Raw genomic sequence first — 25,998 nt, 5'->3', positions numbered from 1 at the left:
GAAGTAGACTGGCCAAGGCTTGTTTCTTTTATGGTTTTTATTGTTATTATTATAATTTGGTTTTTGAGACAGGATTTCTCTATCTAATAGTCTTGGCTGTCCTGAAACTCATTTGGTAGACCAGGCTGGCCTCAAACTCACAGAGATCCATCTGCCTCTACCTCCCAAGTGCTGGGATTAAAGGCATGATTCACCATCACCTGGCAACTGGCCACATCTTAACAGCCTTTAAATGTGTACCAAGAAATTTGATCTTTACCCTGAGAGAATGGAAATCATGGGATTTTAAAGTGATGGGGCACTGAGATTTCTACTTAGTGTTAGATTCTTGGCACTGTCCACCATAGTCGCATAACAGTATACCTTAATTCTTGCAAACCTGGCCATGAACTCCCTCTGGTTCACAAGGAGAAAGGTACTCAAAGAGCCAGAAGCATTGTTGTGAATCTGTGGTCAGTTATGAAGTAGCATTTGCAAAGGGTCTCTGTTGTTTCTGGCCCTGAGGAAACTTTCCAAGGCCATGCTCTAGAGGAGAACAGCTATGTATTCTTTCGCTCTCTCCAGGATGGTATCAACATGCTCACTCTCAGGATCCACCAGCACAGAATCATTCAGGTACACCTTCTCTGTCATCCATGTCTGTCTGTCATGGATCCCACTTCCTACAGGCTACAGCATTGTAACGAGAGGCTTTGTGGTCCAGTCCCAAGACTTCACCTAGACTGGCTGCTATGCCATTCACCACAGTGAGGTGACACCAGGTGAGGACAGCCACAGGCTCCTATTTCACACTTTCCTTAGACAATGGAAAGAACAAGACCTTTGCTGAGCAGCTGAGCGCCTTCTATCCCATGAAATTGACTACCAGGAAGTCTTGGGGGCACTTTTTTAACCCTTTAAATAAACAACAGAGAAGGCAGACACCATTGGTCCTGCATCCTTCAGTCTCCTGGCTTTGGGCATCATAATAAATCTTAGGGAAAAAAGGAGATTCAAAAGTTTGATACTCCTATGCCTTAGGCATGTGATGAGTTTTGTATGTTTGTTTTCCTATTAAAAATAAAAAATAAATCCAGGTGTACCCACCTGTAATACCAGCACTTGTGATGCTGAGGCAGGAGGATCACTGTGAGTTTGAAGTCAGCTGAGTTATTGAGCTCCAGTCCTGCCTGGGCTACAGACTGACATCTTGTCACAACAAACCAAATATAAGATACAATGTAGAAGGAAATTCAAACTGTACTCTTTAGGGGAAGCTTTACTCCTGTCTCAGAGGAGTAGCTCAGCAATTGAATCAGAAAAGTTGGACATTTTAATATATACATTCGCCTAAATCAATTCCATTTATCAGTCTCTTGTATTAACTGAAGCCTCTGTGTATATTTGGCATACAATATTAACATCATATCTCCAAAAGGTTAATATGGGTAGGGTGGTATTCCGGGGGAGAAATCACTACTGAGATAGAAACAATGGTTTCTGCAAACTTTATTTTACATAATTATGTGTAAGGGGAAGGAAAAAAGGTTATTTTAATCGTTCTCTCATTTTACATCACAGTTGTTGATGACGGTGGGTGTGACTCTTCTGCTCTGCAGCCCCTCTTTCCTTTCCTCCACCACACCACGTTCAGATCATTTTGTATGTCCCTGTTCCCATAATCACACTTGACTATCTGGTCCTGTCCACCTGCCCACACCCAGTCTCTTATTTGCTTTCCCCTTCCTGAATGTGACTAGATTTGAATGGAGGGCCTTGGTGGATAGCTGCCAGATCTTTATTCTCTACGACTATAAGACGACTTCCCCCTCCCCGATTAGTCATTTTAACTGAGGAAGTAAAAAGGCACCTGTAATTTTGTATAATGTCTTTCATGCCCCTAAACACGAAACCACTTCAAGTATGCCAAAGGAAGTGGTTGGTGACAACCCTGTAAGTTTTTACATATCTTTGGGTGGTGGTGGCTGGGGGAGGCGGGTTGTCCTGTATGGGATGGCGGCTACTGATGTATACGCAGAAAGATATATATCTCCCCCTAGTGGTTCCCCTTGGTGTCTGTCGTTCTCATCTCCATCCCAACAGAGAGCTGGGGAAATAATCCTCAAGGGCAAGTCCAGCGCCACTTTCTCCTCACCTTTCAACAGCTCTCTACCACCCAAAGAGCAAACGCCTAACACCCATCTGAACAAAAGCACTGTCCATCTGAAGTAGTTACGTAAGCTCTGCTGTTCTGAGGCAGGGTCTGTCTATACAGTTAGAGCAATCGTTAGGAAGAGAAGCTGCAGAACTTCACATTGGGCCGGACACTTTCGCTATCGAATATATTTCATGCAGTTTACCACCAAGACTGAGAAACCCTTGATCGTTCAGACTGTCCTTCCTATCAGCTTTCATAGCTCATGTCTGTTTCCTGCTTTCAGACCTTCCTCGTCCCCCAGTGGTTAACCTTTCTTATTCTCTCATCTGTGTATAATATCGCACTCACACGCATATTTGCTTACATATATATACATACGCACATATATGCATATATACACACATACATATGCTAGTGGCTAGATTCTGCATGGCATTGAGAAGAGCTTTTTCCCCCTCCTGAGATTGTGGTACCTTCCTTAACATTATGTCCCTCCGTTTTCCTGCAGACTTTGTGATTTCATTATTCCTTAGAGCTGAATAGCATTCTTTTTTTGTTTTTTTGAGACAGGATTTCTCTGTGTAGCTCTGGCTGTCCTGGAACTTGCTCTGTAGATCAGGCTGGCCTCAAACTCAGAGATGTAGCTGCCTCTGCCTCCCAAGTGCTGGGGTTAAACACGTGCACCACCACCTCCCGGCTTTTCAATTTTTTTACATATAGAAAGTTTTCATTTTCCATTCATCTGTTATTACCAACTGAGTTGATCCTTATTTTTTGCGAGAGTGAACAGCGCACCAGTAAACACGGGGTGCAAATATCTCTATGTTAAGGCATGGAGTTTTGGGGGTAAACATCCCTATGTCAGGGCATGGCGTTGCGGGGGTAAATGCCCAGGGGCAAAGCAGCAGGCTTTGTAATAGCTCGGATTTGACTTTTTTTGAGGAATCTCCAAACTGACTTCCACAATGACTGCGTCAATTTGCACCGCCACCAACAGTGAATGAGTTCCTTTCTCTCCTCACCCTCTCCAACTCTGGGTGTCAGATTTACTGATGATGGCCATTCAGACTGGGGTGAGGGAGTAGCTCAAGGTCGTTTTAATTTACACTTCCCTGATGGGCAATGATATTGAACCTTAAAAATAGTTATTGGCCATTTGTGCTTCTTCTTTTGAAAAATGTCTTATTCAGTTCACGCGCCTATTTACTGACAGTTTTAGCTGCTGGGCATACAATTTCCACAGTTCTTGTAAACTTTATCAGACCGGTCCAGAAATGTGGCTGTTAAAGGTGTTCTCCCATTCTGTGGGCTGTTTGTTCTTCTGATTGTGTCATTTGCTGAACAGAAAACCTTTTCATGAAGTCTCATCTGTTCATAGGTTGGGCTAGATCCTGTAAATTTGGGTAAGTACCCTAGTCAAAAATTTCTTGCCCAACACAGTTATCTTGAGCGGTATCTCTTATGCTTTCTTCTGGACGTTTCAGTGTTTCCGGCCTTAGATATCTAAGAGCTTTGATCCATTTTGAGTTGATTTTTGTATCAGGTGGAAGATAAGAATCTAAGTATTCTAGTAGAATCTCATCAGCCCTCCTCTCTCCCCAAACCCTGCTCTACTCCTTGTCTGAGGTCTTCTCTATTAAAGCACAAATGGCATTTAAACGATCATTCCAGGTGTTTTTAATCCAGAGTAAATGGAAGCAAGGGTAAACAATTCCCTTTCTTGTACTGCAATTCACTTTTTTTTTTTTAAATTAGAGAAAAAGACTTCAAGAAGATGCCTATTAGAAGTTTGCCCAGCCTCACACCGGCTTTCCCATTTAGACACATCTTAAAGTCCTCAGATTTTTTTAGCGGAGGGGGTATTTTGTTTGTTTGGTTAGTTGGTTGGTTTTTCAAGACAGGGTTTCTCTGTATAACAGCCCCAGCTGTCCTGTAACTAGCTCTTGTAGACTAGGCTGGCCTCGAACTCAGAGATCCCCTGCCTCTGGGATTAAACAGGCGCACCACCACCGGCTCACCCTCGTCGCTGGGAAACCACAGTTCGCCCCGCCTAACAACTGTTGCTATGGGAGGACACTTCGAACCAGCGCGGAGTATTTAGGACGCCTGCGGCAGCGACCGAAGTCTCGGCTCTCGCGAGGTTTCCTCTTCCGGGAGTCGCAGGGGGACGTTCTCCGCGAACGGTGTGGCGATGTGTGGGGACTGTGTGAAGAAGGAGTACCCCAATCGGGTGAGCAGGCGGGCGCGGAGAGCCTCCCCGGCCCGGTCTTCGGCCGACATTCCTAGGCAGGCCAGGGCCCTTCTGCAGTCCTGTCATCCCGGTGACCCTGGTCTCCGGGCAGCTGGTCCCTTCCCTGGTGGCTGACGTCAGCGGTCCTTCCGGTTCTCCTGAGTTTCTGGGGACAACCGAGAAACCTCACCATTACCTACCCGACCCGAGTTGACAGCAGCTCCTCAGCCCCTCACGGCCATCCCGGTTTCATCCTCCGGCTCGATTTGATGGAATTCTTTTATCTAATCCTGGCTCTGGATGAACCTCGGAGGTCATGTTAGAACCCACTCTTTTGAGACAGGTCTCGTGTAGCCCAGTCTGGCTTCAAACTCACAATGTAGCCGAGGATGGTCTTTAACGTCTGTTCCTCTTGCCTCCATGTCTTGAACGCTGGCATCACAGGCGTGCGCCACTGCGTCCAATTTATATAATGCTAGGGATAGAACCGGGGCTTGGTGCCTGCTAGGTTAGTGCATACACCCCAGCCTCTTGTTCTAACCCACCTGTGTGCGTGCGTGCGTGTGTGTGTGTGTGTGTGTGTGTAATTTTTTAAAAAAATTACGTACCGATCCCAATTCCCTCTTCCTCCACTCCTCCCATTTCCTCCACACCCCTCCACCATCCACTTCTCAGAGAGGGTAAAGCCTCCCCTGGGAAAGTCAACTAAGTCTCCTTGAGACAGGACCGAAACACTGCTCCCCACTCCCACCCCCACCCCGCCCCTACCTCCGCCGGGCTGAGCAAGGTATCTCTCCGTAGAGAATGAGCTCCACAAAGTCAGCTCATGCATTAGGGCTAGTTAGATTCCTGGTCCCACTGCCGGTGGCTCCACATACTGCCCATACCATTGTCACCTGCTTTCGGGGGGAGGGGGGGCCGTTCAGTCCTAGTTGTCAGTCCAGTGTGAGTAAGTTCCCACTAACTCGGGCCAGCTTTCCCCAGCATGGTCTTGACCCCTTTGCTCATGTTAGCTATCCCTCCTCCCTCTCTTCGATTGCAGCCATCATTTCTGTAATTCGTTACTGACCCACGTTTGAAGATGGTAGAACAGTTCCCAGAGAGGAGCCACCACTTACTCAAGTATGAGAGCCAAGACTAGACTGAGAAATCCCCTCCTAGCCCCCTGTCTTTTCCTTTCTCCTTCCGGTCTCGGTAGAGAGGATGGAACCCAGAGCCGGTACCTGCCAGGCAAGCACCCTACGCCCAGCCTGTAAGTCTTTGTTTCTCTCAGGCTTGACTTTCCTCATTCTTTTAGGGAATACTTACTGCACCTTGCTATGTATAGGCAGATTATTTGGCTAGGCTGTAAAGTGGTTCTCAACCTCTGGGTGACCCCTGGGTTCGAACAACCTAAGACCATCGGAAAAGACAGGTGTTTACATTGTGATTCATAACAGTAGCAAAATTACAGTTATGAAGTAGCAACAAAGTAGTTTTATGATTGGAAGTCATCACAACAGGAGGAACTGTGTTAAAGGGTCTCAGCATTAGGAAGGGTGAGAAGACCTACGGCTGGAAAAGAATGACTCACAGGACAGTTTAAGAGCTTATAGTTTGGTGGAGTATGATTGACACATCTGATTTGAACTTAGTGGAAGGAAAGGCTGGTAAGGAATAGGTTTGCAATGTTTTACATCCAAAGAAGGTGGCTTTCGGGTGATTGTTAAGTCAGAGGAGAAAGAAACCCAGGGAAAATAACAAGATGAGGGATTTCTTGGTTTGGTTGAGAAGTAAAGTATATTCATAGTTCTTTCTCTTAATATTTTGTGAGGTGTTGGTGGCGCATGCCCAGAACTTGAGAGCCAGAGGCAGGCAGATCACAGAGTTCAAAACCAGCCTGCTCTACAAAGTGACTTCCAGGACAACCAGGCTATACAAAGAAACCCTGTCTTGAAAAACAAAAAACAAAACAATCTCTCTCATATATATACATATATATGATATTCATATATATACATATATATTCAATCATATATATGTGAGAGAGATGTAAGTCTCATATATATAGTGATATATGTCCTGAGATTGTTATATGATGTGAACTTTCATGTTGTACAACCATTTATTTGGTTTATAAAAAATTAGTATTATCGCCGGGCGGTGGTGGCGCATGCCTTTAATCCCAGTACTCGGGAGGCAGAGGCAGGCGGATCTCTGTGAGTTCGAGGCCAGCCTGGTCTACAAGAGCTAGTGCCTGAACAGGAACCAAAAGCTACGGAGAAACCCTGTCTCGAAAATAAAAAAAAAAAAAAATAGTATTATCAAATTTAAATGTACACTGAAAAGACACCAAAATGCTTATTCTAGAAAGATGCATATGCATGTCTGGCAACATGTTTAAGAGTGTTTGTACGGTCATTATTTGAAATAAAGACCAGAGCAGAACTCATGTTCCTAAAGGGGAATATAAAAGTAGAGTCATGAAAGTGAGTTAACTCTGGGTGGCTCTCAGGTGAAACTGACTTTGCCCTCCCAGGGGCATTTGGAAGTATCCAGAGACTTTTGTTTGTTTTTCAAGAAGGGTTTCTCTTCCCTGACTGTCCTGGAACTTGCCCTGTAGAAGGCTGGCCTTGAACTCACAGAGGTCTGCCTGTCTGTGCCCCACCATCACCCGGCTAGAGACATTTGATTGTCACAATGAAGGAACTATTGGCCATCTCATGGGTAAAGACCAACTATCCTGCTGCCATCGATGCACAGGACAGCTATTAATACAGAGGACTGTATGCCCTAGTGTCAGTCATGCTGAGCTTGAGGAACCCTGAGTTAGGGCAACGAAAGCACTAGAGTTAGATACAGCGGTCTGACTTTAGTCTGGCTGTATTGATAAAGAACACATGAAGTGCAATTTTAAATCAAGCCAACTAAAGTATAATAAGAATTTCCTAGTTGCTAAAACCAGGTTGGAAAGCAAGAAGTTACTGTAAAGTCATTGTATTGATGGCTGTTGAACATTATGCTCAAGAGTGGTCATATAAGATTGCTCAGTGGTTGGTGCTGTTGAGAAGGACCAGGATTTGGTTCCCCGCACCCACATGGCAGCTAGTTACAGACCCAATTGTCTGTAACTCCATTTCCAGTTCCTCTTCTGGCTTCCATGAGTACCTGGCAGGCATTCACATATGTAAAATAAAGACAATTTTTTAAACAAAAAGAACAAGGGAGAAGTTTCTGGAATGTAAGAAGTGTTTTTGACTTGACTGGTGGTTCTGCAGTTTGTAATTATTATTCTGTATGTTTCTGATTTTACTATTTTTCTATATTGTGTTTTAGCTTATGCTTTAATATCTAGAAAGGTTTTTATGAGTCTTTTTTTTTTTTTTTTGGTTTTTCGAGACAGGGTTTCTCTGTGGTTTTGGAGCCTGTCCTGGAACTAGCTCTTGTAGACGTTTTTATGAGTCTTAATGAACATTGCACATTGGGAACTGTGAGGGAAAGTTCCCTGTGAAGCTTGTTAACAGAGCTGATTAGGGGCTAGAGAAATGGCTCAGAAGTCAAGAGCGGTCAATGCTGCAGCAGAAACTCCAAGTTCAGTTCCCACCACTCAGGTCAGCTGCTCACAGCAGCCTGGAACTCTGGCCAGGTGGTCGGGCGGTGGTGGCTCATGCCTTAATCCCAGCATGAGGGAGGCAGAGGCCGGAAGATCTCTGTGAATTCGAGGCCAGCCTGGTCTACAAGAGCTTGTTCCAAGACAGACCCCAAAGCTACAGAGAAACCCTGTCTCGAAAAACCAAAAAAAAAAAAAAAAAAAAAAAAAAAAAACCAAAACACACACGCACACAGATTATTGGTTTCTCCTCCGCTCACCCCAAAATAGCAAGATAACTTTAGATAACTTTATTCAGAATAAAATGATAGTACAGATCAAAAGGGAGATGCACTGGGCTGGCAAGATGGCTTAGTGGGTCAAGGTACTTGCTTGCCAAGCCTGACAACCCAAGTTCCATCCTCAGGACTCACATGGTGGCGGGAGAGAGCCAAGGCCTCAGGCGTCCTCTGACTGCCACGAGTGGCACAGGTGTGCACCCCCAAATAAATACAGAGATGTAATGACAGAGAGACTGTCAGAGTTGAGCAGAGCACAGAGAAGCTCTGGGCTGCCTAGAAAGTGCCATTCTGAAGCATTCTTTTACTTTTATTCTGCTTTAAATAATTAAAGGGCTGTCATAAGAAAGAATTAAATGTTTCTTTGACATTTGAGAAGACATATTTAGAAATAACGAGTGGGTAGATAGAAAAGTTTCCCATGTAGCTTCAGATATGGGATGGAGAGCGCTAAAGGAACTCAGGACAGCTTTGTCCAGTCAAAGCTCAGTGACCATTTAGAATCCCTACTTAATTCCCATTCTTAGAAGGAAATTCTTTTTCCAGAATCAGGATTCTTCCAATTATCTGGGGTTCTTTTAAGTCAGGCATATATTTTCAAAGATTTATTTTTATTATTTTTAGTTACATTTATATGTGTGGATATGCACCATGGCATATTTTAAAGAATAAGAATAGAAGATAGGAATAGAAGCTGTGTGGTGGTGTCTCATGTCTTTAATTTCAATACTTGGGAGATAGAGGTAGGTGGATCTCTGAGATTGAGGCCAGCCTGGTCTACAGAGTGAGTTCCAGGACAGTCAGGGCTACACAGAGAAACCCTACCTGTCCCAGAGTTTGTGTTTGGAGGAAGTCAGACAAGAACCAGTGGAGAAATGTTGCTTCCTGGCTTTCTTCCTATGGGTTGCTCAGCTTGTTTTCTTACACAGTCCAGAACCTACCACCTGCACAGAGGTGGCACTGCCCATGGTGGGCTGGCCTGTAGCACAAATTCTAATTGGTCTTAATAACAAAAACTTGGAGTCAACTGTCAGGGTGAAAGCTGAAGAGATCAGAGAAACAGAGCGGTCAGCCACCACAGAGTTCTTACCTCTACCATGCTCAAACCAAAGGGACAATTTTGTCCCTACAAAGCCTCACACTGCATTCTCAGACTGTTCCTCAAACTGCCCCAGCTCCTGTCTCCTCCCGCCTTACATTCCTCTCTCCGCCCAACCATTTCACTCTTCCCTAGTGCTGGGATTAAAGATGGGTGATAACAAGTGCTGGGACCACCTTTGTGTGAGCTGTTTCTCTTTTAGACAAGATTCAACCTTGTGTAGCCCAGGGTGGCCTTGAACTCCCAGATCCCTGCCTGCCTCTGTCTCTGGGATTAAAGGTGTGCACCACTACTGCCTGGCCTCTATGGCTAACTAGCTCTGTACTCTGATCTTCAGGCAAGCTTTGTTTGTTAGATCACAAATAAAATATCACCACACTGGCCCTCCCACCTTGGTCATTTATCAAGAAATACCCCACAGGACATGCCAACAGGTCAATCAAATGGAGGCAGGTCCTCAATTGAGATTCTTTCCAGATCTGTTTGTGTCAAGTTGACAAAAAACAAAAAAACAAAAAAAAAAAAAGAAAGAAAAACAAAAGCCCAGCTCATTGACCTTTACAATGTGTAGGTTCACTAGTTCTTCATAGCTGAAAGTCTAAAATTCCTAAATTCATTTGTTTTTTTTCTTCAAAGTATTTTAAGTAAGTATCTATGTCTAACTATATAGTCATATCTTTTTAAAATTTATTTAATGTGTATTGATGCTTTGCCTGCATACATATCTGTGTAAGGGTGGAACTGGAGTTACAGACAGTTGTGAGCTGTCATGTAGATGCTGGGAATTGAACCCAGGTCCTCTGCAAGAGCAGCCAGTGCTCTTAACCACTGAGCCATCTCTCCAGCCCCATCTAGTCATATCTTAATTCCTCCTCCAGTACTAATCTCTTCTTTAATACACAGAGGTAAGAGATTAGTTGTGGTGTGGGAACCAGGAAGACTCATTTAAGGCGGCTCTTCTAAACTAATACATTTGGCTCACCCTTGAGTCATCCCTGGAGCTCTCTGTGGCATCAGATACACAGATGCTCTGGAGAAATGTTGTGAATGATTTTGTATCACGTTAACTATTAAAAATGCCCAACCAGGCAGGAGAGGGCGACTCAATAGCTAAAGAGCTTGCTGTTCAAGCCTGTTGACCCAAGTTTGATACCCAGAACCAGCGAAAGGGTGGAGGACTCCATGGAGTGCTCCTCTGACTTCTGCACATGCAGCTGGGCCCATGCACAGCACTTACCACAATAATAAAATATATCCTTAAAAAACAGAAATAATCAGTATTGCTTAGAACTGTATTAGATTATCTGTAAAATAGCATTCATAGGTGTTAACAGAATCTTAGCAGAGCTGTCTCTCCGAGACAGGAATCTGTTTAGTTGTTTATGCTAAACCAGAAACCTCTGCTCCTTGACCACCATTGTGTAGGTCTGGTCCACTGGAGCACCTAACCTTCTCTGCCTCAGTACCACATACTCTTAAAGACTGAAGTCATAGCTGGGATACTTGCTGCTATTCTGTGGTGTTAATAAAGGCTTGAGAGGAAGCTGTTTCAGTGTGTATAGTTATCTTCAGCATTGGCTCATTGCTTCTATTTTGATTGACTTAATTCTAGTTTTGTTTTTTAAGATATAGTTTCTCTGTGTAGCCTTGGCTGTCCTGAAACTCACTCTGTAGACCAGGGTGGCCTCAAACTCACAGAGGCCTCTGTCTCTCAAGTGCTGGGATCTTAATTCTAGTTTAATGGATGGTCCTTTAAAAGTACTTCTAAAATGTTCTAATTTCTTTTTCTTTCTTTCTTTCTTTTTTTTTTTTTTTTTTTTGGATTTTTCGAGACAGGGTTTCTCCATAGCTTTTGGTTCCTGTCCTGGAACTAGCTCTTGTAGACCAGGCTGGCCTCGAACTCACAGAGATCCGCCTGCCTCTGCCTCCCGAGTGCTGGGATTAAAGGTGTGCGCCACCACCGCCTGGCTCTAATTTCTTTTTCATATTGAATGTTTTTCCTTGTTATTTCTAACTATTTGGACTTAGTTATCTTTCTTTTTTTTTTTTTTTTTTTGGTTTGTTTTGTTTTTGTTTTTGTTTTTTTTTTTTTTTGGTTTTTCGAGACAGGGTTTCTCTGTAGCTACGGAGCCTGTCTTGGAACTAGCTCTTGTAGACCAGGCTGGCCTCGAACTCACAAAGATCTGCCTGTCTCTGCTTTCCGAGTGCTGGGATTAAAGGCATGCGCCACCACTGTCCAGATTGGACTTAGTTATCTTTTATGCTTTTTTGCTCTGTGGTACAGGGATTACACCTAAGCTGGTTAATTAAAAATGTTCTTCAAGCAGGGTGGTGGGTGGTAGCCCACTCCTTTAATCCCAGCACTTGAGAAGCAGAGGCAGTCAGATCTCTGAGCTTGAAGCCAGCCTGGTCTACAGAGTGAGTTCCAGGACAAGCTACAAAACTACACAGAGAAATCCTGCCTAAAACAAACAAACAAACAGAAATGTACTTCAAGCAGATATCTTCTGGCTGTGTCTTTTGCCTGTCAAGATTTTGGGCCTGTTAATCAGTTTCATCAAAGTTTTCAAAGTGTAAGAAAATTCCTATCTAATACTTTAGGGGAGCACCTGTCTGGAGAATGGATCATTCTTGCTGAACTTCACAGGCTGTGCAGTGTGCAATAAGCTGGATTTTATGCTGATCACTAACAGATCCCTAAAGGAAGAAGATGGAGAAGAAATAGTTACCTATGATCGTAAGTTGAGTTTGTTTTGAAATGCAAAGCCATTGGCAGGTATCAGCTTTCAGAAGCTGGTGAGCTGCACAGGTGTTCCAAGGGCACGGCCAGTGTCGTGTTTCAGGGTATAGTTACTGAGAGGAAAATCCAGTTAGGACCTCCTCCTTTACCCAGCATCTCCACTCTGAAGAACTGCAGATAACTCAAGGGTGAGATTCAAGTCTTGCTTGCTCTGTAGCTAAGGCTAACCTAAACTTGTGATCTTCCTGTCCCTGCCTCTTCAGCAATGAGATTATAGACATGTGCCACCACACCCAGCCAGTGGTAAAGACTTTATATCACCTTAAATGGGATACACGCAGAAAGTTTATTGTTTGTTTTTGTCTGCCTTTAAAATCTGTGTCTCCTTTAAGGTGTATTTTGTGGAGGGAACAGAGCATAGTAGGTAAGAGCCGTGGTTTGGGGCTACATTCTTGTGTTAGGAATTCTGGCTCCAAACCTCCTATAGCTGTAGTTGTCTGTTTACTTAATCACAGTGTGTCTTTGTTTCCTGACAAAGGGAACATAATATTATGTCTCATTGAATTTGAGATTATATGAATAGCTAAAAAGAAAAATGTGTTTAGAGATATCTGGCATACAGTAACCACAGTTTGTTTATGTTAAATTATTTTTAGTAGGCTATTTTGTTATCATCCAGTGTTACCATCACTTTAATATCCCCTGGTTTTATTGATGCCTGGGCGTAGGTGCCCGCTTACTCTCTTTCCTGCGAATAACAGTGTTTGTGTAGCCAGATGGGTCCACTCTTTAAAAAACACAGTGTTAGACTTGCTAGCACAGGCCTTTGATCCCAGCTACTTGGTGACAAGCACCTTTACTCAGTCTTGCCAGCTTGGTCCCAGCTACTCAGGAGGCTGAAAGGTCAAGGTCTGCCTGGGCTACAGAGTGAGTTCAAAGCCAACCTGGGCAATTTAGTGAGAATTTAACCCAAAAAGTGACAAGAGCCAGGAGGTGGTGGCACACACCTTTCACCCCAGTACTCAGGAGGCAGGCAGGCGTCAGTCAGTGAGTTTGAGGCCAGTACAGAACAAGCTCCCAACAGCGAGGGCTCACAGAGAAACCCCATCTCCAACAAAGCGAAACAGAAAAAGTGACAAGAAGACTGGGAACGCAGGTCAGTGGCAGAGTGAATGACATCTAGGTGTCTGTGTATTGATCTCTGTAGGCAGCTTTCAGTGGGAGTTAATGTGTAGACATTGAGCCTTTGAGTTCAGGTTCTAATTAGGTAATGTTGTGATAGAATCCGGATTTCCTAAGGTCAGCACTCTGATGAGTTTCCTGCTGTGTTAAATGTGACAGAGTTAAGACTCCTTTTAAGCATTATGTGCTAAGACTAGAAATTTCATTGTTTTAAGAAACTTGACCAGACTTCATTATGTGTCTTTGTTTTGACAGATCTGTGTAAGAATTGCCACCATGTAGTAGCCAGACATGAGTATACATTCAGTATCATGGATGAATTTCAGGTAAATGTATATGTGGGTTTTATTGACGTGGGACAAAGACTAAAAGTGCCTTCTAGCATCTACACAGTTTTTGTAATGAAGTACTAGCAATTATTAGTGGAAACCACCACTGACTATACTTGTGTAAGCTGGGAAACCTTAGCCATGGGTGGGTCTGTGCATCTCCACAGGAATCACAAATCAAAATGTGTGCTTTATAAATGATATTTCAGTCCTGTCATTTTATTTAATTAGCTTACTGTGGGTTATTTATTTATTTTTAAAAGTTTCATCTATTTGTTATGTGTACAGTGTTCTGCACACCAGAAGAGGGCACGAGATCTCATCCTAGATGGTTGGGAGCCACCATGTGGTTGCTGAGAATTGAACTCAGAACCTCTGGAAGAGCAGCCAGTGCTCTTAACCTCTGAGCCATGTCTCCAGCCCCCTATGGGTTCTTTCTTAAAAATAAGATTTAAAATATTTATTGTGTATGTGTGTTTGTCTGTGTGTGTGCGCATGTGCATGTGTCCTTACCTTGTGAATACTTGGTGCCCACAAAGACCAGAAGAGGGTTCTAGACTCCCTGGAACTGGAGTAACAGATGGTTGTGAGCCACCTTGTGGGTGGTGGGAACCGAGCCTGGGTCTTTTGCAGGAGCACTAATGCTCTTCACTGCCAAGCCATCTCTAGTCTGCCAGTATGGGTTTGTGTGAGATTACGACAGTGGCACCTTTTCTGCAGTACTGTGGGAATTGCACAGTTGGCTTAATTTAAGTGCTGGCTGCTGGGTAGTGGTGGCAGTAGCAGCGCACGCCTTTAATCCCAGTTGGTGGGTATGAAAACCTGATAAGGAGGTCATGCCCAAATTGGCATGTGGATTTGAGCAACTGTTTGTTCTCAAGTATACTAAGCCTTTTTTAAATATATAATTTGTTAAGCTAACTTGAAAGATAGCTCTATCAAGGATGGAGGAGCAAAGCAGAATCACTAGAGAAAAGGGGTTTGTTATGTTAGTTTTCGTGCAGTCAGGAGAACGTTGAAGAGCTTAGTCTCTAGCCTAGGCCCATGGTTGGTGAAGGTCTAATGGTCAGGACAAACATCCCAATATCAGCGGGACCTAGCTCTGGACAGACCAGGACCCAGGGCTCTTCCTTACGGTTCTTGTTTTCAATTTTTTAAAAAAGATTTATTTATTTATTATGTATATGGTGTTCTGTCTGCGCATGTGTGCCTACAGACCAGAAGAGGGCACCAGATCTCATTATAGATGGTTAGGAGCCACCATGTGGTTGCTGGGAATTGAACTCAGGACCTCTGGAAGAATAGTCAGTGCTCTTAACCTCTGAGCCATCTCTCCAATCCTTGTTTTCAATTTTTAAACTGACTTTGTGTGAACTGTGTATTTATCCACAAGATAAGAGTATCAGGTTAGACTCCAAACAGCCAAGAGAATTTTTTTAAGTCATTCAAATTTAGATAGTATTTATTTAGGAAAATAAAATGTAATCAGCTACAGCAAAACCATAAAATAGCATAATACCCTCTACTCATATTTTTAAATTTTTACTTATTTTTAAAATTTTTTTGAGACTTCTTTTTACTTTTATGTGTGTTAGTGTTTTGCCTTCATGTATGTCTATGTACTGTGTCTATGTACCATGTGCATGCAGTGCCCACAGAGGCCAGAAGAAGGTGTCATATCCCCCTGGAACTGGAGTTACAGTTGTGAGTTGCCACATGGGTGCTGGGAATTGGAGCCAGGTCCTCTGGAAGAACAGCCATTACTTTAATAACTGTGCCATCTCTCCATCCCCTAAATTTTGCTTATTTTTATTATGTGTATAAGTGTTTTGCCTGCATGTATGTACCACATCTGTGCTTGGTACCCATGAAGGCCAGAAGAGAGGACAAAATCTCCTGGAACTGAAGTAACATATAGCTGTGAACTGGCGTGTGAGGGGTTGGAAACTGAGCCCAGGTCTCCTGCAAGAGCAGCAGGAACAGCAAGTGCCTTTAACTGCCTAGCCATCTCTAGTCCCCCATTCATATTTTTAAATGGAAAGAGGAACATACATATGCAATCACATATGTCAGGGTCTGATCTGAGGTATTTTGGTTAATCTAAACACTTGACTATAACTCTTCCCCCCCTCCCCGCCCCGGAAAGATTTCTCTGTCCGTCCTGAAACTCGCTCGGTAGACCAGGCTGGCCTCAAACTCACAGAGAGATCCATCTGCTTCTCTGCCTCCCAAGTGCTGGGATTAAAGATGTGCACCGCCACTGCCCGATGACCATAAAACTCTTTTTAACAACCAAAATTTATTTATTTATTTCTTTCTTTCTTTCTTTCTTTCTTTATTTATTTATTTATTTTGGTTTTTCGAGACAGGGTTTCTCTGTGGCTTTGGAGCCTGTCCTGGAACTAGCTCTGTAGACCAGGCTGGTCTCGAACTCACAGAGATCTGCCTGCCTCTGCCCCCCGAGTGCTGGGATTAAAGGCGTGTGCCACCCGCCACCCACCACCCAGCCAACAACCAAAATTTATGCCTTAAAATATTTATATGATATATGTAACTTACAGCAAAACCAAGATCTCAGGGACCAAAGAAGAGTGAGCATTTCATAAGCTTAGAAACCCCTAGCTCTGTCTTTATGAGAGGAAGCGGGTGTTTACAACTCTCTTAAGTGCACATGAAGTCTTTGAGTGGATATTGAGATTGCCCAATTAGTCCTGAGAGAACTGTTGTAAAGCACTTCCATGAGACCAAAGTCCAGCTCATTTTCCTTTATGACTGAGTATAACCACCTTCAAACAGCCCCCAAAATTACTCTGCGTAGAAGCAAGGAAAGGAAAAGGGAGATGGCTTGTAGTCATAACGCCTAATTAATTTCCAGTTCTCTTGCAAACAGAATCTCTTGCACTAGGCTCTACCTCCAGTCCTGTATTATCAACATCTGTTCTTGCTCAACCCACATCCTATACTTAGCCATCAGATGGTTTTTTAAAAATGATTCTTTTATACTGCCTTGCTGGCCTTTGGCAGCCATCATTGCTATAACACATGTCCAGGCTCCTTACCCTAAGACTGTAGCTGGCCCAGCTTCTCTCACTCATTTCCCGCGGCTCTTCCATACATACCCCATGTAAAATAGTGTTCCACATTGGAGGAGGATTCTCCTTCCTTCTCTTGAATGCTATTCTACCCCATATCCTGAGGGGTCACATGGTGCTGTCCCCAGCATCTTTGCTGGGTTGGAAATTGTATGTTAAGGCTAACCAGATGCCCTCTTTGGCCTCTGTGAGCACTGCCCTTACATATATTAATCTGCAACACACACAACTGCACATAATTTTTTAAAAAATGTTTAATAATGGTGGCTCACGCCTTTACTTCCAGCATTCGGGAGGCAGAGACAGGTGGATTTCTGTGAGTTTAAGGCTAGCCTGGTCTACAGAGTGAATTCCAGGACAACTAAGTCTACACAGAGAAACCCTGTCTCAAAAACCAAACCAAAACAAATCAGAAAGTTTAAAAATTGCATTAAACATGCTTAGCTCTTCTTACTTTGTTAAAAATAATTTAAACTTATTTGTTTCACTCAGCTGCTTCTGTGATCCATTCTGGAAGCAGCTCTTTACTTGTTTTTGTCTTTCTTCTTGAATAGTTTTGTTTTGTTTTTCCTGTCTCCTGCCTTACACCCCCCCCCACACACACACACATCTGCCCGCAGTGCTGAGATTAGGGACCTGAGCCACCTCACTCTGTTTTGAATATCTCTAACAACTCTCCCATTTCCGTGTTCCTCTAACTCTTTGTAAAGTGGCCTTCATTTTCGTTTGATTAAAGCTCCTGTCCTGTTGGTGTTTGTAACTCTCTCACTGTCTTTTCCTGATCTGGGTTTGTTAACCTTCGGCTCCTTAAGTGTTTCTTTTCTTGTGGTCTGCTTCACTGTTTTTTCTGTGTCTTAAAATAGATTTTAACTGCTTCTTTGCTTCTTTCTCTCATGCTCTTTCCTGTTTTCTAATGGCAAGGCCACACAGGGCGAGATGGAGAGGGAAGTACAGAGTACATCAGGAATATATTACACGTGACTGAAATCTGTGAAATCTGAGAAAAGCCCTTAAATGGATGGCGTGTTCACCTTGGGGAATATGTGGCTGAGTTGGGGACGGTGGCTAGGGGTGGGAAACAGCCTTTATTCTTCAGTGGGCTGGAAAGATGTAGCAGGTTAGAGAACAAGGGCCTCTGAGTGAGCCCTTGGGAGAGTCTGTCTGCTTTACCCTTCCCCCAGATGGCTACTCTTAGCCCTCTGAGCCTCCCTAAGAATGCCTGGGGCCTGTAAATCCCTTCCCTACGCCCCCACTTGGCCAGGTTTGTAAAAGATGTCCAGATCTCACAGGGCCTGTGTCCCTAGCATCTTAGCTTACTTTCCCACAGAAGCACAGAAGTATGTGGTTAGATCCCACAGCCTTTGTACAACACAAACTTAAAAGACTTGTGTGTTTTCCTGGGAATCTAACTGCCACATATGGAACATACTCCCATGGGGAGCTACTTTGGAATTCCAAATCACTGACTTATAATGAAATTCACATTCCTGGCTGCCCATAAATCAGAGGTTACAAATATGGCCAGCTTCACTGATTTAATAATCTTACCAGGTTAGATCATGCATTGTATCTGTTTTTTTTCCAAGTCAATAGTGTTAATTTTGTAAAGGTCAGGATGTGTTCTTTCCTTTGTTCGTGACTGACACTGCACACAGCACATTGCAGAGCATGGACGCATTCACTAGAGACCTGACAGGTTAGGTTAGTGGAAAATCCAGCTCTCGCTCTTTCTATCTCTCTCTCTTTCAATTGGACAATTTTATTTTGTTGCTGTTTAGTGCTTTTTTGTTTGTTTGTTTTGGGCCATACTGGGGAATTAAACCTTAGTCCTCATGTTTGCAAGGAAAGCACTCCTTCAGCTGAGCCAAAACTCAGCCCTTTGTCTCTACCTGCACCGCCCCTGTATGTCTGTGTGTGTGTGTCTGTGTTGAGACAAGGGCTGCAGTGTAGCTCAGGCTGACCTCAGCCTTGTGACCCTCCTGCCTCAGTTTCCCAAGTATGGGATTAGAAGTGCTCTCCATCACACTTGGTCTTCCCAATAGTGATAGTGAGTGATTGTCTTCTAATAATGATGTCTGGTGGGTTCAAGCAGTAGATACCTTGTAGAGGGTAGATTTTTATTGTATTTTATGCTCATGAGTAGTATCTATTCTCTATGCGTTAACCTGTATGTATTTCTACTGAGTCTGTAGAAGAGACTTTACAATCACGAGTGCAGAGAGGTAACTCAATGGAAGGGTGCCTGTCTACTATGCTCAAAGCTCTGGACCTAATTACCAGCACTGAAAATCAGTCAGTTGGCCAATTGATTAATCCAAGAACAGTCTTCAAGAGCGGCTGTCTGCTGTCTGCTGGACTTGCCGGTTGAAATGGAAAGGCACTTGTCTTTGAGGACTTTGTGCCGTGTCATTGTTTAGCTCTGCAATCCTTTCTAGTGACTGTCCAGACTGAGAGACACGGTTTGACTGATCACTTCCAGACAGCAACATCTGGTGTGGAGGCACTAGTAGATTCAACATGGATACTTGTCTTCCTAAACAAAACAAAAATATCTTAAATAAAAAATGTAAAGGACACACATCTGTGACAGCTGCAAGAACGGGGCTTTGCCTTAAAGAATTTTGCTCAAAATAAAACCCCTTCTGTTACCGGTCTAGACATTTGTTGAGCAGAAGATACATGAAACTTAATAAAGACTTAGACACTAAATAGATGAAATCTTGAGCAATTAACTGTTTAAATATGAGTTGTGACATGCTAGGGAACTTAATTTTTTTTTTTTTTGTATTTTCTAGGGCTAATAAAGGTAGCTTTTTCAGCTTGAGAATTTTGTCTCCCTCCCCCACCCCTATTGTATAAATATCTTAATATCCTAAGAATAAGAATTTGTCCTTTGAAATACACACCCAATCTGGTTCATTATTTATTCTATTTATTCATGCTTTTAAAAAGTTCATTTTAGCTAGTCAGTAATGGTGCACACCTTTAATGCCAGCACTTGGGAGGCAGAGACAGGTGGATTTCTGTGAGTTTGAAGCCACCCTAGTCTACAGAGTGAGTTCCAGGGCAGCCAAGGCTACACAGAAAAATCTGTCACGAAAAACAAAACAAACAAAAAAAAAAGAGGTTCATTTATTCAATAACTATTTATGTGTGTGTGTGTGATATGCATATTTGCCATGAAACATATACAGGGTCAGAGGACAAAACTTGGGAGTTCATTCTTCCACTGTCTAGGTTCCTGCTCAGGTGACCAAAATTGAACAGCAAATGCCCTTTACCTACTGAGACCACCTCACTGTTCACTGGCCCTTATTCATTCTCTCTTTCTCTCTCTCTCTCTCTCTCTCTCTCTCTCTCTCTCTCTCTCTCTCTCTCTCTCTCTCTCTCTCAGTCAAGGTTTCATGGAGTCCAGGCCAGCTTTGAACTCCTGATCCTCCTGCCTCCACCTTCTGAGTGCTGGGGTACAGCTGTGTGCTACCATGCCCAGTTTGTGCAGTACTGAAGACTGAAACCAGGGCTTTGTGCATAGCAGACAAGTTCTTTACCAGTTGAGCTGCATGCAGCCTCAGCCCAGATATCTTCATTAGTATAATAGAAGCACTAAGCAAAATATGTATGATTTCTTAGTGTGAGAAATCGCCATGTACTTTCAAATGCCGTTCTTACGTACATGATAAATAAGAGTTTACACAAACAAAAGGTTCCAGGAGTGTGCAAAATGAACGTAAGGCGCTGCTAGTGGGTGTTGAAGAATTAATCTGATGTGCAGCAGAATCACCAGTGACGACTTGCAGGAAAGCTTTTCTGGGCAGTCGTTTATGGAGCATCTTTCTCCCCATCCCTTGAGGTAATTTTGTACTTTGTCTTGTTCTAGGAGTACACCATGCTGTGTCTGTTGTGTGGCAAAGCTGAAGACACCATCAGTATTCTCCCTGATGACCCCCGACAAATGACTCTGTTGTTCTAAGCTTCCTGTGGTTCTGTTGTAGCTATGTTGACTTGGTTTACAATATAGCAGGCCTGATGGTTTGTCTAATAATGAAAATTGTTTCTTTTTTTTTTCTGCTTAGACTTGCCTCCTTGGAAGAAAAAGTAATTTGGGGAATTGTTGTTTCCTAGAGTTGAGCTCCTCTGCTAATCCCTTGTACATGCCAGAGTGAAATGTCTGTGCTCATGGTTATTTGGCTAGAACACCACTAGAGCCTGTGCACATTCTGCACTCAGATCTTGGTTCCTGTCAGAGGAATCCACGAATCCTTGCAAAAGTAAGTGATGGAGTGGGCAGGAATTCTCCATGACGAACTTAGAGTGTTTTGTGCTACCAAAAAAAACCCTAGCCAGGCGGTGGTGGCGCACGCCTATAATCCCAGCTCTTGGGAGGCAGAGGCAGGTGAATCTCTGTGAGTTGGAGACCAGCCTTATCTACAAGAGCTAGTTCCAGGACAGGCTCCAAAGCCACAGAGAAACCCTGTCTCGAAAAACCAAAAAAAAAAAAAAAAAAAAAAAACCACCACCACCAACAAACAAGCAAAGCAAAACAAATAAGCAAAAAACACAGAAATCAAAACCACAGTGGTTAAGGGATAGACAAGAATTACCAGTGAACACAACAGTAATAATTTTAAAATAAATGAATTGATATTGAATTATAGCCCAGAGTGTATACTAAATACCCATGCTGATAGCAATGATTGGGTGGATGGATGGATAAATAAGGGGGGGAAAGAAAAGGGAAGGAAGGGGCATGGCATTCTGATGGCTCTACATTGTCAGTGTGGGCTGTGTGCATAGTGGCTTCCTTCCAAAGAGTAGCATGGGCCCAGCAGTGATCGCACACACCTTTAATCTCAGCACTTGGGAGGCAGAGGCAGGCAGGTCCCTGTGAGTTTGAGGCCAGCCTGGTCTACAGAGCTAGTTCCAGGACAGTTAGGGCTGTTACACAGAGAAACCCTGTCTCAACCCCTCCCCCCCGTCCCCCCGCCACACACACACACACACACACACAAAAGTAGCATGGAAAGAGGGAAAGGAAAGACTTTAAGGAAGAGAACCCTAACAAACACTGGCTCAGCTAGGCGATAAAGGTTAATATTACCATCAGTAAGCCTTGATGTCGGGTTCCCTTGATATGATACAGTATGAAGATCTCTGTGGGTGTTTTCCCAGAGAGCCGTAATCTATGTAACCATAAGAACAACACACAAGCTCAGTTCTGCAGACTGATTGTATCTTTCAAAACTACCAAGGTCTTCAAAAACAAGTAAAATATGAAAAACTAGGAGGCTAAGGAGGCAAGGTACTTGAATGTATTGTAATGGAAGCCTATTCCAGAAGAAGGATGCATGTGAGAAACCAGAGACTCGGAGTAAAGGGTGTAATGTAAGTCTATGGGACTGTTTCATTTACTCCAATGGGATCATAGAATGTGTTGTGTGCATAATTGAAAGAGCACTTGGTGGTCATAACACTGGCTTTTAGGCCACATTGTCCTTTGGAAGTAGATAGCCCTTAAACAGAGCAGTGCTCTGGACTTCAATATCCTGTTTCTGTAAAACTGGGCTAACAGAATGTGATACTGTGCTCTTTTTACAGCATTGCTAAGGGACCCAAATGAATTAATGAATGTAAAATTCTCCATAGAGAATAGGCTCCAAAAAGCCAGTTCATGCACTAGTGTTAAATCCTGATCCCACTGCCAGTGGCCCCACAGACTGCCCAAGCCTCACAACTGTCACCCACATTCAGAGGGCCTCGTTCTATGCAGGTTCCCCAGCTGTCTGGAGTCAGTGAGCTTCCATTAGCTCAAGTCAGCTGTTTCTGTGGGTTTCCCCATCTTGGTCTTGACCCCTTCGCTCATATTATCACTCCTCCCTCTCATTGATTGGACTCCAGGAGCTCTGCCCAGTTCTTAGCTGTGGATCTTGGCATCTGCTTCCTTCAGTTCCTGGATGAAGGTTCTATGCTGACAATTAAGGCAGTCATCAAATTGATTACAAGAGAAAGTCAGTTCAGGCACCCTCTCCATTATTGCTTAAAGTCTTAGGTGGGGTCAACCTTGTAGATTCCTGGGGAATTTCCCTAGTGCCAGGTTTCTTGCTAACCCCATAATGGCTCCTTCTATCAAGATATCTCTTCCCTTGTTCTCCCTGTCTTTCCCATCCCATGAAAAAGTGGGAAGTAGCCTTGAAAGCATTGGCACAGGAAACCGCTTCTTAAATATAATACTAGTAGCACAGACACTGAGAGCAACAATTAATAAATGGGACCTCTTGAAACAGAGAAGTTTCTGTTAGGCAAAGGACATGGTAAATAAGACAAAATGGCAACCTACAGAATGGGAAAACATCTTCCAACATCTGACAGAGGACTGATATCCAAAATATACAAAGAACTCAAGAAATTAGACATCAAAATACCAAATAATGCAATTAAAAATGGGATACAAGGGGCTGGAGAGATGGCTCACAGGTTAAGAGCATTGCCTGCCCCTCCAAAGGTCCTGAGTTCAATTCCCAGCAACCACATGGTGGCTCACAACCATCTGTAATGGGGTCTGGTGCCCTCTTCTGGCCTGTAGGCATACACAGACAGACTATTGTATACATAATAAATAAATAATTAAAAAGATGGGATACAAATCTAAACAGAACTCTCAACAGAGGAAGCTCAAATGGCTGAAAGACACTTAAGGAGTTGTTCAACATCCTTAGCCATCAGGGAAATGCAAAATCAAAACAACTCTGAGATTCCATCTTACACCAGTCAGAATGGCTCTGATCAAAAACGCTTATGCTAGAGAGGATGTGGAGTAAGGGGAACAATCCTTCATTGCTGGTGGAAATGCAAACTTGTACAGCCACTCTGGAAATCAATATGGCTGTTTCTCAGAAAATTCAGAATCCATCTACCTCAAGACCCAGCTACCATTCTTGGGCATATACTCAAAGGATGCACACTCATACCACAAGGACATTTGCTTAACTATCTATGTTCGTAGTAGCATTATTGGTAATAGCCAGATCCAGAAACAACCTAGATGCCCCTCAACTGAGAATGGATAAAGGAAATGTGGTCCATTTACACAATGGAGAACTAAGCAGTAAAAAACAATGACATCTTGAAATTTTCAGGCAAATGGATGAAACTAGAAAAAAACATCCTGAGTGAGGTCACCCAGACCCAGAAAGATGAACATGGTATGTACTCACTCATAAGTGGATACTAGACAAAACAAAGGACAACCAGCCTACAGTCCATGACCCCAGAGAACCTAGGTCACAAGGAGGACCCTCAGAGAGACATACATGGATTCCCCTAAAAGGGGGAAATAGACAAGATCTGAGTAAATTGGGAACATGGCAGCGGGGGGTTGAAGGGAAGGGGAAGGAAACACACTTATTTACACTGCCATGAGATTGGTGCCCTTGTAAGTCCAGGTTCAGAGTCAGGAAGAACATACATGAAATCGGCAGCTCAGTATTACTTGGCTCCCACTGTGACCTCCTCCCAGCAGGGTGTTGGTGAGCATGAGATACAAAACTTTGCAGGTCAGGAAGAGGTCAGCTCAGTATCAGTGACAGCCCTCCATAGAACCTAGACAAGGATACTCAGAATGTTAAGTCAGCTGCTCCAGAAGGTCAGTTGGTTTATTCCTGGAGAATGCTTTTCTATTTTGCTACAAATCTATATCTAACCTGCTGAGGAACCCATTTCGGGAAATGAATCCAAAGGCAGAGAACTGCTTCATTTCTGTAAATAGCAGCAGTGAGCCATCGCAGCCTCTGAGTGGTCCCTCTTGGAGTCTGCTGATACTTCCGGCTTAGTCATTTGAAGATGAAGAGAATGATACCATATGTGCCCAAGACACCTTTATATCACAGTATTTCACAATTATCCACCTGTTTTGGAGATAGCTTAGAAAATTTCAAAACATAAGATCCTGTCTACTTATTTCACTGTTATTCAGCCAGCCTGTCATCTTCTAGGGGGTGTCTAACAGAATAAAGATGCCTTAAACCCAGTTCTGCTGGTTTCTTGTTTTTTCTGTTCAAATAAAGGGAAGCCAGACGAATTCATTAGTCTTCCCTATTGAAAGGAAGTTACTGTGGGTCAGCTGTCCTGGCTTCTTTCTCTTTTTCACCTTACGATGATCAATCAGGAATCTACCTGACTGGCTTTGTATTTTTATGTGTTTTGCTGTTATCGTATTCTTTTTTATGTTTTTAATTACTTTTTGAAAATTTCAGACACCATATCGACATTCTTTCCCCTCCCCCAACTCCTCCCAGATTCCCCCATCACCTCCCTACCCACCCAACTTCCTGTTTTTTTCTTTAAAAAAAAAAAAAAATCAAAACAACAAGTACAAAATAACCATGGCATCTGATTGTATTGGCCGACTACCGGTCATGGGGCCTGCCCTGGAGTGTGGTTGATAGGCCAGTGACACTTGCTGAAGACAAGTGATTTTCCCCCTCCTGGCAGCTCTCCATTGCAGACAGCTTCTCAGCTGGGGCAGGACTTTGTGCCCACTTCCTCTTCTCTGTGCTGGAAGTACGTCTGACTTGAGCTGTGTGGTTTGTTTGTGTGTTTTGGGACAGGATCTTACTATGCAGCCTTGACCGGCCTGGACTTATTGTATAATTCTGCTTGCTTCACAGTCGCAGGTATCGTCCAGCCTTGGCCTCCCTCCTAGTGCTGATATTAAAGGTGTGCACTACCCTGCCTGGCAGCTTTTTATTTTTAAATATTTATGTTTCTGTGTGTGTATATTTGCCTTATGTATGTGGGTGCCCGAGGTCAGAATAACAAGGCAGATCCCATGGAGCTAGAGTTACAGCCATTTGTGGCCTGCCTAACAGATGTGGGTACTGGAAACTAAGCTGGAGTTCTCCGGAAGAGAGGCAAGTGCTCTTTCTTGGGCAATTTATATAATTAAGCCAGGCGGTGGTGGCACAAGTCTTTAATCCCAGCACTTAGGAGGCAGAGGCAGGCGGATCTCTGTGAGTTCAAGGCCACCTGGTCAACAGAGTGAGTTCCAGGACAGCCAGGAGTACACACAGAAAAACCCTACCTTGAGAAATAACAACAACAAAAAAATTATATAATTAAAAGAAATTAAGCCTGGCAGTGGTGGCACATGCTTTTATCCTGGCACTCAGGTGGCAGAGACAGGTGGATCTCTGAGAGTTCGAGGCCAACCTGGTGTACAAAGCGAGTTCCAGGACAGCTAGGACTATTTCACAGAGAAACCCTGTCTCAAAAAAGAAAAATTAATTAAAATATAATTACATCATTTTCTCTCTTTGACGCCTCATAT

The 25,998-nt window shown here is 43.4% G+C and overlaps 1 protein-coding gene across 1 annotated transcript; it reads left to right on the top strand.

Moving 5' to 3' along the window:
- The first annotated feature begins 4,238 nt into the window (after positions 1-4,238).
- On the top strand, positions 4,239-24,693 carry Churc1 (churchill domain containing 1). The gene is made up of 4 exons (XM_057783041.1): positions 4,239-4,367; positions 11,935-12,070; positions 13,511-13,581; positions 20,554-24,693. The coding sequence occupies exons 1-4, from the start codon at positions 4,329-4,331 to the stop codon at positions 20,644-20,646; spliced, it is 339 nt and encodes a 112-aa protein (XP_057639024.1). The 5' UTR covers positions 4,239-4,328; the 3' UTR covers positions 20,647-24,693.
- Positions 24,694-25,998: the final 1,305 nt, after the last annotated feature.

Source organism: Chionomys nivalis, chromosome 10 (genome assembly GCF_950005125.1).
Source record: "Chionomys nivalis chromosome 10, mChiNiv1.1, whole genome shotgun sequence".
NCBI classification, from domain to species: Eukaryota; Metazoa; Chordata; class Mammalia; order Rodentia; family Cricetidae; genus Chionomys; species Chionomys nivalis.
The sequence above is the reverse complement of the archived record's forward strand: the minus strand, read 5'-3'. Positions and strand labels throughout refer to the sequence as shown.

What these genes read in the sequence shown, in the direction of transcription:
- Churc1 (XM_057783041.1), top strand. Translation starts at nt 4,329, where the DNA reads ATGTGTGGGGACTGTGTGAAGAAGGAGTACCCCAATCGG. An exon ending in AGAAGGAGTACCCCAATCGG is followed by an intron (nt 4,368 to 11,934) that starts GTGAGCAGGCGG and finishes CTAATACTTTAG; the next exon opens with GGGAGCACCTGTCTGGAGAA. An exon ending in GTATCATGGATGAATTTCAG is followed by an intron (nt 13,582 to 20,553) that starts GTAAATGTATAT and finishes GTCTTGTTCTAG; the next exon opens with GAGTACACCATGCTGTGTCT.